The sequence below is a fragment of the Gymnoscopelus microlampas genome (genome assembly GCF_963454915.1).
Source record: "Gymnoscopelus microlampas genome assembly, chromosome: 17".
Taxonomy (NCBI): domain Eukaryota; kingdom Metazoa; phylum Chordata; class Actinopteri; order Myctophiformes; family Myctophidae; genus Gymnoscopelus; species Gymnoscopelus microlampas.
The window spans coordinates 2,517,093-2,536,291 of NC_139954.1; the positions used below are offsets into that span (position 1 = coordinate 2,517,093).

General features: G+C 39.4%; 1 protein-coding gene and 2 long non-coding RNA genes across 4 annotated transcripts in view; all 3 read right to left on the reverse strand.

The window, feature by feature from the left end:
- Positions 1-19,199, reverse strand: part of rad54l (RAD54 like) — a 44,961-nt gene that overhangs the window by 2,277 nt on the left and 23,485 nt on the right. Inside the window, exons 15-18 of the mRNA XM_084085294.1 lie at positions 9,671-9,784; positions 8,085-8,208; positions 6,750-6,828; positions 5,282-5,461 (exon numbers count right to left, since the gene is read on the reverse strand). Of these exons, the coding sequence (XP_083941420.1) occupies positions 5,282-5,461; positions 6,750-6,828; positions 8,085-8,208; positions 9,671-9,784 (497 nt within the window). The remainder of the gene's footprint in view (positions 1-5,281; positions 5,462-6,749; positions 6,829-8,084; positions 8,209-9,670; positions 9,785-19,199) is intronic.
- On the reverse strand, positions 12,525-15,181 carry LOC311065092. 2 transcript variants are annotated; one of them, XR_014602795.1, is made up of 4 exons: positions 15,146-15,181; positions 14,725-14,900; positions 14,406-14,523; positions 12,525-14,157 (listed from the first exon to the last, which is right to left on the reverse strand). It is a non-coding gene; the product is annotated as an uncharacterized lncRNA (long non-coding RNA). The 2 variants fall into 2 exon arrangements; XR_014602796.1 differs by having other exon boundaries at positions 14,406-14,900.
- Positions 15,381-17,684, reverse strand: LOC311065091. The gene is made up of 3 exons (XR_014602794.1): positions 17,575-17,684; positions 15,612-16,070; positions 15,381-15,514 (listed from the first exon to the last, which is right to left on the reverse strand). It is a non-coding gene; the product is annotated as an uncharacterized lncRNA (long non-coding RNA).

Genomic DNA, 19,199 nt, shown 5'->3' on the forward strand with positions numbered 1-19,199 from the left:
ATCGTCCCGTGATATATCGCGATACGTTTTCGTGACGATATGTATCGTTTGGTCAGGTGTCACACTATTGCCCTATTTGGATTCAAAACGGCTATTGTAGCTGAAAAGCTACAAGTTTGCATGTCTGAATAATGCAAAAACAGAATTATTTGTTTGCATTTGCTTTTTTTCTCCCCCATATATTTTCATAATAAAAAAAAGTGCGTATCGTATCGTATCGTATCGAAATCGTATCGAAGTCAATATATCTATAATATAGCCAAATATCGTATCGTATCGTTTGGTGAAATTAGTGTATCGGCACACCCCTAATTTCAACCCATTGAGACCTGAAGCCGATTCTACATGTCTCCTAAATCTCAACAGTTTTCTGAAAAACGTATGTTTCTGTATCAGTGGTTTTCAATCTTTTTCATGTGAAGGACCACCCAAAATGATATGTATTTGGCCGCGGACCCCCATCAAAATATTTTGTTCCAGGGACCCCCCAGAAGCAAAGATTTGAGTTAAAAATGTTCGCTTTAAAAATATATATATATTCAAAGATTTGCACACATTTTCACGATTTTTCAAAAATAGCAGATCTACAAGCTCGTAGCTTGTATATCTGCTATTTTTGAATAGCCCAAAGTGTAAAATGATGCTTTTTAGCTCAAATCTAAAAATGACACAGTTCCAGGTCTTAATGGGTTAAAGGTTAAACATCACTTTACATTTTCTGGACCTCTGCATATTCAAGTGCCACGACAAGTCCATCTCACCTTACGAACATAACATTGACTAAAACTACCTAAAATTGGTTAAAAACAGGATACGAGGCGTAGGCTGAAAAGTAAATGTCTAGAAAGTTGACATGCACCTCTTAACCCTTGCAGCCTTGGCTCCACGTGTGCCCTAACACAGTGGTTTTTAAAAAAAAATAGCAGATCTACAAGCTCGTAGCGCGGCACTCGGTGCCACGCTATGAGCTTGTAGATCTGCTATTTTTGATTAGCCAAAGTATAAAAGGTTAAAATTATTCTGATGCTATATTTACACACTTTGCTGGGTACCCCCTGGAACCCCCTCAAGTACCCCTGGGGGTCCCCGGACCCCACTTTGAGAACCAAGGCCCTAACAGACTTGAGAAGACCACGGCAACCACTTAGCACACCTTATGACACTGACGTGCATTTCTAAACTATCCAATCCAAACTCCCTTTTGGGCATGGCCCCCTCACTGGTTTCCTGTAGTATAATAGTAGCATTACACATCCTGTTACATTAGAATTCTCCACGACCCTACAGACGGTTTTACTGACTCTGTTGTTCGTGCATACGAGGCGCCTCCCGATCCTTTCCCTGTGTGGACTAATTGCTCTTGAGCCTTTCCGAAGCAAAATCTCTCTGATACGTTGAGTATTTGATTTGACCTATCTTGCATTATTGGTTCACATATATCACAGTGTTGTTCCTGTGTATTGCTGTATTGAAGTTAATAAATATGCTGATTTTGAGCTAAGCTGATCGCTGTTTAATGTCGTGTATGTACCCTCTGGACAAAAGGATAACTGAACAAAGGGCACACTCCCCTCTTGGAGTGTGGCCGTTGACGCATCAGAGGCTTTTTCACTGACAAACTGAATAAAAACTAAATAAAAACTAACCTACAGTATGATGACTAAAACTAAGACTAATATTATGTTGACAATTTCGTCAACAAATAAAAACTCGACTAAAATGTTAGTGAGGGATCTAGTGGAGAAGAGATCCAGTAGAACTAAAAGACAAGTCATTTTATGTTTGGTTGCGCTCGGGTGTTGCGCTCTGAAAATAGCAGATTTACAAGCTCACAACGCGTCGCGGTCGCACTGCGAGCTTGTAGATCGGCTATTTTTCAGCATGCAACAAAGTGTAAAATCAGGCATTATGACGCCATCAAGGCACCGCCAAAGTACATTTGGTCGACAAAATCAACTGTAGATTTAGTCGACTAAACTCTTATGATAAATGGTGCATTTATATAGCGCTTTTATCCAAAGTGCTTTACATAGATAGTGCATTACATTCACCCATTCACACACACATTCATACGCCGATGGAGGAGGAAACCATGCAAGGCTCCAAGCTCCTCATCGGGAGTAATTAGGGGTTCAGCGTCTTGCTCAAGGACACTTCAACACTAACTTTGGGGGAGCCCCCCAGCCCAGGATCGAACTGTGAACCTTGCGGTTTCCAGTTCACTCTACCCGGCCACTCTACCCCGGTTTTAGAAGACTAAATGATATTTAGTCGACTAAAACTAAAACATTTCAGATGACTTTTAACACCTAAAAATTAAGCCTCACATCACATCTTTTTTATGCTGGTGTTCTTCCCCCCACCCCCCCAGAAGCAAAGATTTGAGTTACAAATGTTCGCTTTAAAAAATTCAAAGATTTGCACACAATTTCAAGATTTTTCAAAAATAGCAGATCTACAAGCTCATAGCGATGCACTCGGTGGGAAAATATGGCACATATTCATCACACATCCATTTGAACCCATTTAGACCTGAAGCCGATTCTACATGTCTCCTAAATCTCAACAGTATTCTGAAAAAACGTATGTTTCTGTATCAGTGGTTCTCAATCTTTTTCATGTGAAGGACCACCCAAAATGATATGTATTTGGCCGCGGACCCCTATCAAAATATTTTGTTCCAGGGACCCCCCAGAAGCAAAGATTTGAGTTAAAAATGTTCGCTTTAAAAATACATATATATTCAAAGATTTGCACACATTTTCACGATTTTTCAAAAAGAGCAGATCTACAAGCTCGTAGCTTGTATATCTGCTATTTTTGAATAGCCCAAAGTGTAAAATAATGCTTTTTAGCTCAAATCTAAAAATGACACAGTTCCAGGTCTTAATGGGTTAAAGGTTAAACATCACTTTACATTCTCTGGACCTCTGCATATTCAAGTGCCACGACAAGTCCATCTCACCTTATGAACATAACATTGACTAAAACTACCTAAAATTGGTTAAAAACAGGATACGAGGCATAGGCTGAAAAGTAAATGTCAAACTGTCTGAACTTTTTTTTGTTTTTTTGTTTGTTTTTTGCTAGAAAGTTGACATGCACCTCTTAACCCTTGCGGCCTTGGCTCCACGTGTGCCCTAACACAGTGGTCCTCAAACTTTTTCATCTCAAGGACCCCCAAAATGATATGTATTTGGCCGCGGACCCCCATCTCAAAATATTTTGTTCCAGGGACCCCCAGAAGCAAAGATTTGAGTTAAAAATGTTCGCTTTAAAACAATATATATTAAAAGATTTGCAGACATTTTCACGATTTTTCAAAAATAGCAGATCTACAAGGCGCTATGAGCTTGTAGATCTGCTATTTTTGATTAGCCAAAGTATAAAAGGTTAAAATTATTCTGATGCTATATTTACACACTTTGCTGGGTACCCCCTGGAACCCCCTCAAGTACCCCTGGGGGTCCCCGGACCCCACTTTGAGAACCAAGGCCCTAACAGACTTGAGAAGACCACGGCAACCACTTAGTAGCACACCTTATGACACTGACGTGCATTTCTAAACTATCCAATCCAAACTCCCTTTTGGGCATGGCCCCCTCACTGGTTTCCTGTAGTATAATAGTAGCATTACACATCCTGTTACATTAGAATTCTCCACGACCCTACAGACGGTTTTACTGACTCTGTTGTTCGTGCATACGAGGCGCCTCCCGATCCTTTCCCTGTGTGGACTAATTGCTCTTGAGCCTTTCCGAAGCAAAATCTCTCTGATACGTTGAGTATTTGATTTGACCTATCTTGCATTATTGGTTCACATATATCACAGTGTTGTTCCTGTGTATTGCTGTATTGAAGTTAATAAATATGCTGATTTTGAGCTAAGCTGATCGCTGTTTAATGTCGTGTATGTACCCTCTGGACAAAAGGATAACTGAACAAAGGGCACACTCCCCTCTTGGAGTGTGGCCGTTGACGCATCAGAGGCTTTTTCACTGACAAACTGAATAAAAACTAAATAAAAACTAACCTACAGTATGATGACTAAAACTAAGACTAATATTATGTTGACAATTTCGTCAACAAATAAAAACTCGACTAAAATGTTAGTGAGGGATCTAGTGGAGAAGAGATCCAGTAGAACTAAAAGACAAGTCATTTTATGTTTGGTTGCGCTCGGGTGTTGCGCTCTGAAAATAGCAGATTTACAAGCTCACAACGCGTCGCGGTCGCACTGCGAGCTTGTAGATCGGCTATTTTTCAGCATGCAACAAAGTGTAAAATCAGGCATTATGACGCCATCAAGGCACCGCCAAAGTACATTTGGTCGACAAAATCAACTGTAGATTTAGTCGACTAAACTCTTATGATAAATGGTGCATTTATATAGCGCTTTTATCCAAAGTGCTTTACATAGATAGTGCATTACATTCACCCATTCACACACACATTCATACGCCGATGGAGGAGGAAACCATGCAAGGCTCCAAGCTCCTCATCGGGAGTAATTAGGGGTTCAGCGTCTTGCTCAAGGACACTTCAACACTAACTTTGGGGGAGCCCCCCAGCCCAGGATCGAACTGTGAACCTTGCGGTTTCCAGTTCACTCTACCCGGCCACTCTACCCCGGTTTTAGAAGACTAAATGATATTTAGTCGACTAAAACTAAAACATTTCAGATGACTTTTAACACCTAAAAATTAAGCCTCACATCACATCTTTTTTATGCTGGTGTTCTTCCCCCCACCCCCCCAGAAGCGAAGATTTGAGTTACAAATGTTCGCTTTAAAAAATTCAAAGATTTGCACACAATTTCAAGATTTTTCAAAAATAGCAGATCTACAAGCTCATAGCGATGCACTCGGTGCCGCGCTATGAGCTTGTTAGAGAGCTTGTTATAGACAATTGGAAATACTCCGGTAAAGTAAAAGTACCTCAAAAGTTTTGAAAAAAAAGTACAGTACTTGAGTAAATACGGTAAATTTCGGACTATAAGCCGCGACGTTTTTCCCATTTTTCGACCCTGCGGCTTATATAACGGTGCGGCTTATCTATGGATTTTTATAGCTAACGGTCACTAGGGGACCTCCTAAATCTAGGGATTTTACACCCGCGGCTTATATATGTACAAATCATTCAATTTAGCTGCTGCGGCTTATATTCAGGTGCGGCTTATAGTGCGAAAATTACGGTAGTTACTTTACACCACTGATCGTCGGCAAAAAAGAAAGGGAAAAAAAGCTATTGCAGCCCTATCAGTAAAGATGGTGGGACTCACAGAGAGCAGTCTGTAGATGAAGCAGGTCTTCTTCTGTCCGTCTCTCCAGACGCGCGCCATGGCCTGCTCGTCATTGGCCGGGTTCCAGTCCGGGTCAAACATCACCAGGCGATTGGCCCCGATCAGGTTGAGGCCACACCCCCCTGCCTTGCTGCTCAGCATGAAGATGAACTCTGGATTCTGACCACAGGAAAACACGCACGTAGGATACTATTATTTATAGGTTCATTTCAGGGGGTCTTCAACGTTTTTAGGCCAAGGAGACCCCCTAGCTGAGAGAGAGATGAAGCAGGGACCCCCTCTATATTGCATAAAATTGTGTTTCTGATAGACTTTGCTGCTCCTTTTTCCCTCTACACCTATAACTCTTTGCCAAAATTAGCCGATCTACAAGCTCACCTCGCCTTGCAGCGCTTGTGGATCGGCTAATTTTGGCTAAAGTTCTCCTCAGAAAAGGGATGCTAGGGTTCAAGTGGTTAATGTAAAAAAAAAAATACTATCAGAAAGATTTGGAGGCCCTCCCTGTAGTAACTCTGAGGACCTTTAGGGGTCCCGGACTCCTGTTGAAGACCCCTGCTTTATTTTAAATGCAACGTTTCTTGTCTTGAAATGTTTTATGTTTTGAACATGATTGTTACTTGAGTTATGTGTTATGTTACATGTTATGTGTACAAGGACCATAATGGAAATAACTAATAATTGCTTTAATAATTGTAATAATTGTATTTTTTTGGCTTTGAAAATTATAATTACATTATTGTTTATCTTTTAGGATTTGTAAACAAGCATTGCTCATGGCAGATATTATGTCAAGTAACCACAATATACACAGATATGGCTGACAAGTGATAATCAAAATAATGTACTTTGGCCAACACAGGCCACATTTAAATAATTTCATACTTTCAAACATTTAACACATTGAGTGCCAAAAACGGTCCGGACCGTTTTTCATAATCCAAACACAAAAAAAAACGGTTATGACCGTTTTTGGAAAAAAATATTTAAAAAAAAATCCTTCACAGCACCAGGAGATATCATTTTTCGAAGATTTAGACTCCAATCCACTTCCTGGTTAACCTATGACTTCAAAAGCCTGTATCTTGGCTCCTGTGTACTTTTTTTTTTACTATGTATTTTCGACTATTTTCAACTGGCTGCAACTATGGAACGGATTACCGAATGTTTTTAATTTTTTTCCCCCGATTGTACGAGACCTCTATGTGTGTAATGAGGGGATCACCGTGAGGACGGTGATCACTGAAAATATTTTGTGACTACTTGAAAAAGGTTCAAAAATGGTTCAAAATCCAGGCACAGACTGTACCCTGTTTTAAAACACCCCTGGCACTCAATGTGTTAAAGGAATTGTCTATTGGAAAACAATAATGGAAACAATTGTGATGATCATGCAAAAAATATTGTGAACGCAAATAATCACAGCGACTGCGACCGTTGTCAAACTCACCGACAGATTGTTGAATCTCTCCACGATCTTGGCCCGTTTCTTGATGGACATTGTGCCGTCAAGTCGAACATAAAGATACCTGTGAAATGCAAGACGGAGATCTGCTGATCACAGTGGTGGAAGAAGTACTCAAATGGTTTACTTCAGGAAAAGTATCAATACCACAGTGTAGAAATACTCTAATACCATTAAAACGTTTGGTATTCAAAATCCACTTGAGTAAAAAGTACAAAAGTATTGGCATCATAAGTATATTATACTTAAAATACCAAAAGTAAAAGTACTCTTACTAGTAAAAGTACTATTACGCAGAAAGTCCCAAGTTTTCAAATGTATAAAAATCCTTTGAAAATAGCAGATCTACAAGCCTAAAGGTCCTTACACACCGGGGCGATTTTTACGTGCGAATAATGCGTTTTTTTTTTAAACCTTATAAAGTCAATGGCTCCGTACATGGAGCGAAAAAGCGAAGCGAAAAAGCGTCTTTTAATTATTCGGAACGAGTCCGAATTTTGCGTATATTCGCTATATTCGCCGGTGTGTAACAACCTATAACGTGTTGCAAAGCGACGTGTTGTGAGCTTGTAGATTGGCTATTTTCAAATAGCCACAGTAAATATAGGGGCTGAAGTGGTTAATGTATGTTTTGTAATAATAATCAAAATCTGCAAAGTAACTAGTAACTACATTTTTCAAATAATTGTAGCGGAGTAAAAAGTACAATATTTGCTTCTGAGATGTAGTGGAGTAGAAGTAAAAGTACTGAAAATTGGAAATACAGACAGACAGACAGACAGACATACACATCTTCTGTCTTTGGTCTCCATTACCAGTGGTGGAAAAAGTACACAAATTCTTCAAGTAAAAGTACCAATACTGCAATATAAAAAGACTCTGTTACAAGTAAAAGTCCAGATTTCAAAATTGACTTGAGTAAAAGTACAAAAGTATTGGCATCAAAATGTAATTAAAGTACCAAAAGTAAAAGTACTAAAATATTTGAAAATAGCAGATCTACAAGCTCACAACGCGCTGCGACGCGTTGTGAGCTTGTAGATCGGCTATTTTCAAATAGCCTAGGTATAAAATAGGGCTGAAGTGGTTAATGTATGTTTTATAATGTAATAATTTATATCTGAAAAGTAACTAGTAACTAAAGTTTTCAAATAATTGTAGTGGAGTAAAAGTACAATATTTGCCTCTGAGATGTAGTGGAGTAGAAGGAAAAAGTATTCGAAATTGGAAATACTCAAGTAAAGTACAAACACCTCAAAATTGTACTTGAGTACAGTACTTAAGTAAATGTACTTATTACTTCCCGCCACTGTCCATTACCTGCGGGATCTGCACAACTTCTCAAAGAGGTCCAGCGTCTGGGTGTAGTTGGACACCAGTACCACCTTGTCACTTGTTGTGCTCCGTGTGTGTGCAAGGATGTAGTCCAGAACCAGCATTTTCCCTACAACAACAATAAGACACAGTTATTTTCGATTAAATTCAAAGGGCTTTATTGGCATGAGAAAACATACGTTTACATTGCCAAAGCAGAAAGCACAATACAACAATACAGCAATACAATCAAAACAAAAAATATGTACATTTGAAAGTCAGAATCTTCAATAGATCAATTTCTATGTACCAAGATCACTGGGTGCAGGTATAGTGCAGGAATATACACAATGATTAGTCTTTAGGGTGGTCGTGTTCCGTTTGATATCCTTCTCCTATCACAGCAACTCACGAATCTTGCTGCTGTGTTTGCACATTGTTGTACTTCGCCCAGCAGATATGGGAGTTTTTTGTCATTGGTCACGTTTTCAAAATCTCCGTGTGTGGTTGTAATCTGTGGGAAGTATGTGTCTCTGATGTCTTGGTACAATGGACAGACGGTTAGGAAGTGTAGCTCGGTTTCCACTTCATTTTGTGTGCAGTGGGTGCATAGTCTGTCTTCTCATAGTCTGTCTTCTCTATTTACAGCTTCGCATTTTTTTAAAGCCGCCACGTGCCAATCGCGTAGATCTACGTGAAGTGAAAGAAAAATCAAAATAAAAGGTTTTTTTTTTTTTTTTTGTCCAATTTGACCCAAAGACCAAGGATATATGATTTATCGAAGATATAGGGGTCTATCCACTTCCTTTTTAACTTAAAACTTAAAAAATATTCATCTCTGCTCCTAGGTACTTTTTTGTTTTTCAATGAAAAATCTCTGGCACTGGCTAGAAATTTTCAGAAATAATCTCTGGCAGTTAAAGGGTTAATAGTTTAGTTTAGATTATTTTTTTTCTTTTTATTATTGTAATATGGGGTTAAAACCAGGAACGCGTCTGTGTAACCACTTAAACCATTATTTTATACTTTGGCTATTTTTTTTAAATATCGTGAACATTTTGTTCAAATCTTTGAATATATATACATTTAAAGCAAATATGTCAAACTCAAATCTTTGCTTCTGGGGGATTCTACAAATGTCTTCTAAATCCTAACAGTTTTTTTTTTAAAACGTATGTTGCTATAATCAGTGGTGCTCAAATTGTTTCATGTCAAGGACCCCCAGAATTATATGTATTTGGCCGCGGACCCCCATCTCAAAATATGTTCTTCCAGGGACCCCGCAGAAGCAAAGATTTGAGTAAAAAAAAATATATATATATATATACAAAGATCTGCACAAATGTTCATGATTTTTCAAAAACAGCAGATCTACAAGCTCATAGTGCTGTGAGCTTGTATATCTGCTATTTTTTAATAGCCTAAATAAATCTGAAAATGACACACATGCGTTCCCGCCTTCCCGGTCTTAATGGGTTAAGGCCGTGTCCCCCAAAGCGGCACATCTGCCACACGTCGTGAGCTTGTAGCTCTGCTATCCTCGGCCGTTTTGACGGAGCGTGAGTGAGGGCTTCAGTGTTGAAGGTGAATACCTGAGAGCTGAGGCTCCACAGCTTTAGCGTTGTTGTATCCGGCCGGAAAGAGATCCACCGCTCCTTCAAAGCCCTCCTCACCCTGCACACACTTCTCATAGATGAGACCTGGATCTGAAACAGGAAAGAGAGAGAGAGAGAGAGAGAGAGAGAGAGAGAGAGAGAGAGAGAGAGAGAGAGAGAGAGAGAGAGAGAGAGAGAGAGAGAGATAAAAGCCTGGGACTATCATAAGTAGACCAGGGATGTCATTGCATCATTATTTCCTTGGGTTTCCTTATTGATCACAAATAGCAATCAAGAGGCAATCGTTTGGTGCAGGTATCTACAGTACCAAACAGGGACGTGCAGAAGGAATTATAGGGGCAGGGGCTTTAATTCCCAAAGGGAACCTCTAGCCGTCGCCCGAAGGTTTTACCCCTTTTTATTTCCGTTTTTTATTACTTTAATTCGGTTAATTTGGTTAATTCGGTACAAAAAAATGTACTCCATGAAGTGTAGATGTGTGGCAAAAAGGAAACGTAGCAGCCGACGGGCGCACAGAACGCATGGATGCATATTTATAGCAGAAAGATTTCACATTTAACTATAGCCGTACTCATTCAATTCTGAACAGATTCTTAAAATTTAAAATTCTCTATTAGCTGTGAAGGGTCTTCTTTCATGTGTATCAGTCATGATTGTTTTGTCAAAATCGGCGGGTCCTTCTCTCCTGTCCATCCCATCGCGCAGCGCACCTCTCCAAATGGAACGTCCTAATGACCTCTCCAAATGGAATGGAATGATCGTATGGAGTCAGAACAGTCTCATAATGAGTGAATGCACAAGTCCTAATGAGTGAATGCACAAGTCTTGGTTTGTATTCACACACTCTTGGTTTGTATTCACACACTAGATTTTTGAATGAACAAGTTCTGGTTTGCATGTGTTTTTTTGGTTCAGCACTACAAATGCGATGCTTTGCGTTCGTGTTTCAAGTCCACAGGTTCGTGTTTCAAGTCCACAGCTTTAAATCCACAGTCTGTGTATTAAATTCACAGTTTGTATTTTGTGTTTCTAATCCACAGCTCTAAATCCACAGTTTGTATATTAAAGTCACATTTATATTTTGTGTTTGAATTCCACAGTTTAAAATTCACAGTTTGTATTTTAAAGTCACATTCCAGATGCTCTGCTTCACAAATATAATTCTCTATTTATCTCCAAAACACTCAATTTACAAACACAAATCGGTTGGTGTGCATTTGCACACTGCTTTTCTGTGGTGGATCTCCTCTGTGCACGCACGAATCTTTTTGAGACTGACCTGACGGTGGGCGTAGACGAACGTCGTCATTGGCTGATAAATCTGTCAATCAAAATCATGATTCTGATTGACAGGTTCATCAGCCAATGAGACGGGTTCGCTTTCAGCCAATCATAAGTGCTCTTACGTTTCTGGAGTGGACATATATCTCAACACTGTCCAATATGTTGTGAACTTACTTGAGGCAACATCATAATGAGATGCCGGGTGTGTCAAATATGAGCTTTTAGTTTTAGGAAAGCTTCCAAATAAAAATAAAATTGTCTAGAACATTGTACTGCAGTGTTGTTGTTCAAGGGACTTTACCCTTGACTTTAGACCATGGACGTTTTCAAACAAGCCTGTCCTGGTAAGGGATTGCTAGTGCTGATAATTAAACATTTATAAGTCATACAGTAGTGATGGGGAATTTAAATGTCATGAAATGGAACTTCACTTGCTATTCACTCTGAGCATTATCGTTCACCATTGTATTTCATTGTATATCGTTCAACATTGTTTTTCCTTTTATAGTCTGTGTGAACTCTTCCATCCACTTGACTTAGAATGACAAAATATAGTGCTCAGTGTGCCCCGTTACTTGAACTGACACAGCTATGACCAGGCCAGTGGTGACTAGATTTAAATTCCTGGTGTGCATTTAGTTCATAGAAAAGTTCTATAAAGTTTAATGCTCCCCAATTCACACCCAGAGAGAACCCAGATCTGCTTATACAATTTTGTCTGCTCATTCATTTCAAGAAATTGGTACTGAAGATCTGAGAACCCTGTAACTGAACACTAATGATTACCATGTGGATATAAAGCTTTTTAACACATGAACAAAATCAACACTGATGACTTAAACGTGTAGGACAGGTATGAAACAAGTACGATAAGTAAACGTTTTCCAATTGACGTGAGCAGTAGTTTCATAGGTGCACGGCCAGGATTGTAAACATCTAATCACATGGATGTATAGACGGGGGGCAATGTAAAGGGAATGACCTCACTCCCCTAGTTTCATTACTTCCAACTTCACTGTTAATCTTGGATGAAATTGGTATCCCAACCTGAGAATGCTATTTTTTACTTAAGAGCTGCAGCGACAGAACTGTTACTGAATAAATACCATCAATATAATAATTTGGGAATATAACGTACATATTAACCAGCTTCGCTTACACCTCCTTTAATCTGTCCATTGCTTTGGGACTGGCAGGTGGAACATTATAGGACAAAGTTTAACACCAACCTTTATTGAAATTATATGGTATACACCTTAACAATTGCAGTTATAAAGCTGCATTTTTCAAGTTCACTGATCCAGACCAAGTTTCAAGGTTGTACTTTGTGTAGAGGTACTTAAGAGTTTGTGTGTAGGTACATAAGAGTAAAACGTATTTTTGTTTGGCTTCCTTCAGACAATGCAGCAGCATAGATAACAAGAGTGACTTGTGTACACAAGAGTGTCTCAATTTAAATAGGGGTTTTGACTGTTCAGTATACACTATTGCTACGGCCTTTTAAAAAAAATAAAAATAAAAAATATTTTAAACACAAAATGCAGCAAGTGTTTTTATACACCACAAAATCATGCTGAATATTGTTGCTGTAGTACCCCAACAGTCTATTTGGGGTGTTTGCATTTGAATAATCTAGGTAGCTACCTCAAAGGTTTGACTGTATTGGGTAACACTTCCTGTACCCTGCTAATAAACAACACATTACCTTTAACTGTCAGTGAATGTACCATTCGGAGATACTGACCCGGACAACATTTTAAATTCAAGGGAATAGAACTTTATAGAAGGTTTTTTTTTTTTCTCTCTCTTTTTTTTTTACACAAATGAATTCCCTTTTAAATTCAAATGAAATATTAAAAAAATGAAATGAAAATAAATGACAAACAAATATATGACAAGGCTTAAAAACCTTTTAGAATGAACTTAAACCACAATAGGCCTACCCAAATAACCCAAATACTCATGCATGTGCAAAAACAAACTGTTTTTTCCCCAAATAAAACACTTGACCAAAACTAAATGATATACCTAGAAAAAAATATATATACACACACACACACACACACACACACACACAGGAGTCATGTATCAAAATTGCAACAAATCAAGTAATTAAAAAAAAAAAAAGATCTGTTCCCCATCACTCTCCCTGACTTTTACTTCACCTTTCTTTAACCCTCATTTAATTAAAGCTGCAAAAATAACACTTTAACCATGAACTTAACCCATAATAACCGTGAACTTGACAGTAACTTTAAACCATTAACACACTGTGGGCCCACACACCCACGCACATCCACCCCACGTTGCAGGCCTGCGAGACGTTCCGGCGATGCGGTGATTCTGGTCCTCAGTAACTCCAACAGATAGTTCTTTGTTGACACAGTACTTGCAGAGTCTTCAAACAGTACTTGCAATGGAAAACATTTCTCTGATACAGTACTTGCAATGGAAAACATTTCTCTGATACAGTACTTGCAATGGAAAACATTTCTCTGATACAGTACTTGCAATGGAAAACATTTCAAACGGCAACAGAGCTGGACTCTCTGTCCAGAACAGTCTTTTCCAAGCAGATGTCTCGATAATGGCGTAGTTCTCCGGCCAGTTGACCACACGCTCCGCTGGCAAACACTGACACACTTGTACCCAACAATGTACTGAGGCCTTTTTACATTTCTTATTTCTCCAAATACATTCTTCTCAGTCCTTCCTCTCTCTACCTTCTTCCGCTCTCTCCCACGGGCAATTGTTACTCTGGAACCCCTCGCATCCAATCCACTGCACCCACTCATACAACATAAAACCACTCCGTAGTCTTTGCTTAGTTAACGTTTTATATTAAATATGAAAACCAAATACCTTAGACCTGTTTGACTCCTTATCAAAACCTAATATGAATAGATAACTCTGCTAACCACTTTAAAAATAAAATACATCACTTTCAAGTTTACTGGCATTAGTTTGGTTTTTCTCTCTCTTAATTACTATATTAATAAGTCTGAAACTAATTTATGTTAACCCTTTACTCTCCTCATTGATCAAATTATTACAGCATGTGAAAGAAGACACTGAAACAGCCAGTCCTGGTTGGTGGAGTTCAGAGTAGCTTGACACCAGGAGTGGCAAAGATCAGTGACACGGCTCATTTCTTCTTCAGTAAGATCTGCTTTCTTGAGCTACAACAGGGACACATCACAAAAGGGGACCAAATTTATTTAGGTAGAAAGTTGCCTCCAGGAGGCATTCCACAAAAAGGGCAAAAGTTGAATTTCAAATAGTCAACATTTGGAGTACATCAGAGGGACACACAAAGCTTGTTAAAATTTGCCAACACTGACCAATTCACTTATCCGTTTGATGCATGTGATGACAAACATGGTGTAAAACTCTGTGTAAGACATGCTAAATTGTAACCGTTACCCACCAAACCAATAGTTTCACGATGGTCAAGGTCAGCAACATCCTCTAGGGTCAGAGCTGCTGCTGCAGTTTCGGTTCCACCCCTGGTCAACAGTGTCACGACAGCGAAACTGAGTGTGAGACTAGCAGAATGTCAAAAGAAAATGTAAAAACAAAGGGGAGATGGCAGTGCCCCATTTAATGGCAGTATATGGCATGAACACTAGGCACAAAACGACAGGATACTGGATATAGTTTCATTAAGTAGGGTGCAAATACCGTCATACAAAATAGGATACCAGGTAAACATCAAACATAGGAAGTGTGTGCGCCAATATACCAACCTTAATTAATACTGAAGCCAGTCTTCAGCTTCTGCATGGCAATTGACAAACATGTCGATTGACGTCTTCACCATTCATGTTGTCGGAACAACTGACATGAAGGTCCTGAGAATTCAGCTCCTCTTGGAACTGAAGGTGCTGGCAATTCCTCTCCACTTCTGGTCCTGGCTGCTTCCCTAGGCAGCCCAAATAAAAAATGTAAAATCATAACTCATTTTCGTGACTATTTCAAAATAAGTCCTTGCTTGTCCAGCTGGTCCCAAGCAAGCTGGTCGCAAGAAATATTTATCTGTAGATAACATTGTCAAATACAGTAATGACATTATTAATTTAAAGTGTGTTTGTGCAGTGTACATAAAGTACATGTGCCAACATGTACAAACACATCTTTTTATCTGAATCTATAGTCAAAACGTCTTACCATTCACCACACATACTGGCATGAAATGGAAGGACATACAAAAACAGAGTCCGAGTTAATGAACCTCAGACATACGATATTGTCTAGCAATAGTAATATAATTCTATGATCCAAAATGAGTATATTGTGTGTTCCATAACAAAACAGCATGCCCATTTATAACTTTAAGCATCATATCATTATGAAGTGAAACTTATGATTACTTCCTATGGAATATAATGAATAAGCCTCGATTACCTCACAAGACTCTCCCATCTCTATGGAGTCTTCAATCTCAGCAGTAGGAAGGTCAGCGTCAGCTGTAGAACGGCGCACTGGCTCCTCAATAATCGTGCAGTCTTCGTCAGGAGATGCCTCGGATTTACTCTCCTAAAAAAAAAGACAGAGCTAGAGACAATCAAACACTCATTTGCACACAAAAGAGAAAAAATAACTTCAGAAATTAGAGGAAAGCTGTACAGCTTACGTTCAAAGAGCAAGCCCGCAGATGCAACGGCAACATCTGCAAAGGCATAAGATTCCCACACGTCAGGCAGTTTGCCTTCGGCATCTTAGTGGTGTACCCCCCAGGGGCCTGTAAAATCCGCCTCTCGCCATGACTGGCATGCTCTGGCCTGTGTAGCGTCCCCAACTCGCCACAACTTCCTCCACCGAGGGAGCTAGCTTCTTTGGCGCAGGTGGGTTGTTGGCCGGACTGGTGAGCCGTGGGTCATGGGTTCGACTCCGGCTCAGGGCGTTGCACTTCTCGGCCGTTACACCTGCCTGGACTGGAGGAATGGCCTGCCCCACTGTAAGAGCTGTCTGGAAGCTGCCTCTTGCCATGCTCTGGCCTGCCTGGACTGGAGGAATGTCCAGCACTTGTGAGCTGCCTCTGGCCATGACTGGCCTGCTCTGAACCCATGGCTAGATGAGATGGTCCCTGTAACTAGGGGGAGAAAATAAGATTTATATAAGGCACTGACAGTAGAGTATGAGGCACATGATATAAATCACAATATAGCAATATAGATCCTCAAATGTTGTTCTATCAAATGCAGCATTATAATTAAAAAGTACATGATGTTACACTATTTTGCTCAGCTGCTGATTAGGCTACTACCCATAAAATACATAAATAAAAAACAGTCTTAAGTAATGTAAAGTATACTTGATGTGAACATGCACGGTACATCATTAACAGTCTTAAGTAATGTAAAGTATACTTGATGTGAACATGCACGGTACATCATTAACAGACTTAATTTTATCCTTCAACTTCTTGTTTCTGCCCCAAAACGATTAGTTATACAGGTTTTGCAGCAATTTGTAGTAATTGTAGAAATATTAAACCTTAATGTCAAATGTTTAAGCATGTTCTAATCCAGGGGTCTTCAACAGGGGGTCCTCAAAGTAACTACAGGGGGGCCGTCAAATGTTCGTGATTGGATTTATTATCAGTTTTCATTAAGCACTTGAACCCTAGCATCCCTATTCTGAGGAGAACTTTAACCAAATATAGCCAATCTACAGTGAGCTTGTAGATCGGCTATTTTCGGCAAAGAGGTTTGGTGTGAAAAAGGATCAGACCAAGTACAGAGTGAAAGGTCAGGTGTACTAAGTATTGACAGTTTTAAAATGCACATTAACATGAATCCAACATGATAGTGCAACATCTATGAAATCTATGAAAAAGTTTAACCTGCAACACAATTTTATGCAATATGTAGTGGGGGTCTCTTACTCCCTTCTTCATCTCTCTCTCTTAACTAGGGGGTCCTTGGCATTGAAAACGTTGAAGACCCCTGTTCTAATCATGTATACTTTAAAAACATTTTCCAAATTTTACACTTTTTTAGATTTTGGACAAAATAGTCCATTTTACATCGAGGTGCCCAGATGTCCCTAGTGCCCACCTATCCTGTTACCTTGCAGACCCTACAGTACAGTTCAGTTTTGAACCTGTCACAAAAAAAATATATATATATATTAAAATCCGCGGTTTATAAACAAAGACGAGCCCTCATACTGTTTAGGTTTGTCTTCTGTGATTTCAATGACAATAATGAGGTGCGGTGTCACGCTGACACCTGTAACCTGTAGAAATATGCTACCATATGCGTCACTCACAGCCAGGAAACACCCCCTAGTTACATCTTTCTACGGGTCACGTGTTTCAATATAACACCCACCCCACCAGAGGGTTTTTGATATTTCGATAATATAATCCAACTCTTATCTTAATCAACTTACACTTCGCTTGTAAAACAAGTATTTCCCTCATGTGAAGACAAATACCATGAATTTGAGGCTTAAACCCAACGTCGGCATGCCATCATCATCATCATCATCATCATCTGTTACGTGGCTAAGCAGAATGCTTCAACTTATTATAATTCAATAACATTAGATGATTTACAATGAGGGGATAATAACATAAATGTGTTACTTACAGATTCACGTTGTTAACCACTACTTCCAGCAGCATTCTTCATATTGTTTCTCAATCCCTGCCCCAAACTTCTGTCGTGTCCGCCATTATGCCCCCTTTGCTTTCTACTCTGCGCAGCCAGGTGCAGAGAATAGATATATGACTGTTTGATTGCCGGAGAAAATGTAACAGCACTTATGATTGGCTGAAAGGGAACCCGTCTCATTGGCTGATGAACCTGTCAATCAGAATCATGATTTTGATTGACAGATTTATCAGCCAATGACGACGTTTGTCTACGCCCACCGTCAGGTCAGTCTCAAAAAGATTCGTGCGTGCACAGAGGAGATCCACCACAGAGAAGCAGTGTGCAAATGCACACCAACCGATTTGTGTTTGTAAATTGAGTGTTTTGGAGATAAATAGAGAATTATATTTGTGAAGCAGAGCATCTGGAATGTGACTTTAGAATACAAACTGTGAATTTTAAACTGTGGATTTGAAACACAAAATACAAACTGTGAATTTTAAACTGTGGATTTCAAACACAAAACACAAACGTGACTTTAATACACAGACTGTGGATTTAAAGCTGTGGACTTGAAACACAAACACAAACTTGAAACACGAACGCACGAAACACGAAAGCTGTGGACTTGAAACACGAACGTGGACTTGAAACACAAACACAAACACGAAACACATGCAAACCAGAACTTGTTCATTCAAAAATCAAATGTGTGAATACAAACCAAGACTTGTGCATTCACTCATTATGAGACTGTTCTGACTCCATATGATCGTCCTAAAACACGCTCGCGGCCAGGTCTAATCCGGCGGCCACGGTCCGCGAAAAAAATGGGGCAGTGTGTTTTAGGACGAGCATTCCGTTTTTTTTTTTTTTTTTGCTGTGAGAGGGGGGAAAAGCGTGTGAAATGCCAAGTGTGTCGTGAGGCGTGTGAAGAGGTTACATTGCGTGACTCTCACTCTCAAAGGGTGAGACTTGGCAGCAGGCTCCTGCTTGACAAGTAATAATCTGTCTCAAATTGGTCTGTGTTCATTGAAGATGTGCGTTGTTGTGCCGTGCGTTCAGCTAGGTTTCGATTGTGTATATACTTCGTTTGGCGGGCGGTATCGCGCACCAAAAATAGCCGATTTACAAGCAACGCGAGGCGTTGTGAGCTTGTAAATATGCTATTTTTTTTGCGCACGCACTGCACGGTATGGGGCTCAATTAAGTAAACTTTACTGTCTGCAGGTGCGGGCCAACGGATGCGCAGGGATTTCTACAGTTTACAGACAGAGGAGACTAGGGGGCATTCTTACTTTACAAACTTAACATTAAAGGCTGCATTCCAGTTCAGAGCATTTAACTCTTATGACACTGTTGCACATTTATACACTTATTGCAGGGGTCTTCAACAGGTCCTCATAGTTACTACAGGGGGGCCGCCAAATCTTTGTGTGATATGATATTTATTTTTTGTATATATATATATATATATATATATATATATATATATATATATATATATATATATATATTATTTTTTTGTAGATCGGCTAATTTTGGCAAAGAGTTATAGGTGTAGAGGGAAAAAAGAGCAGCAAAAGTCTATCAGAAACACAATTTTACACAATATAGAG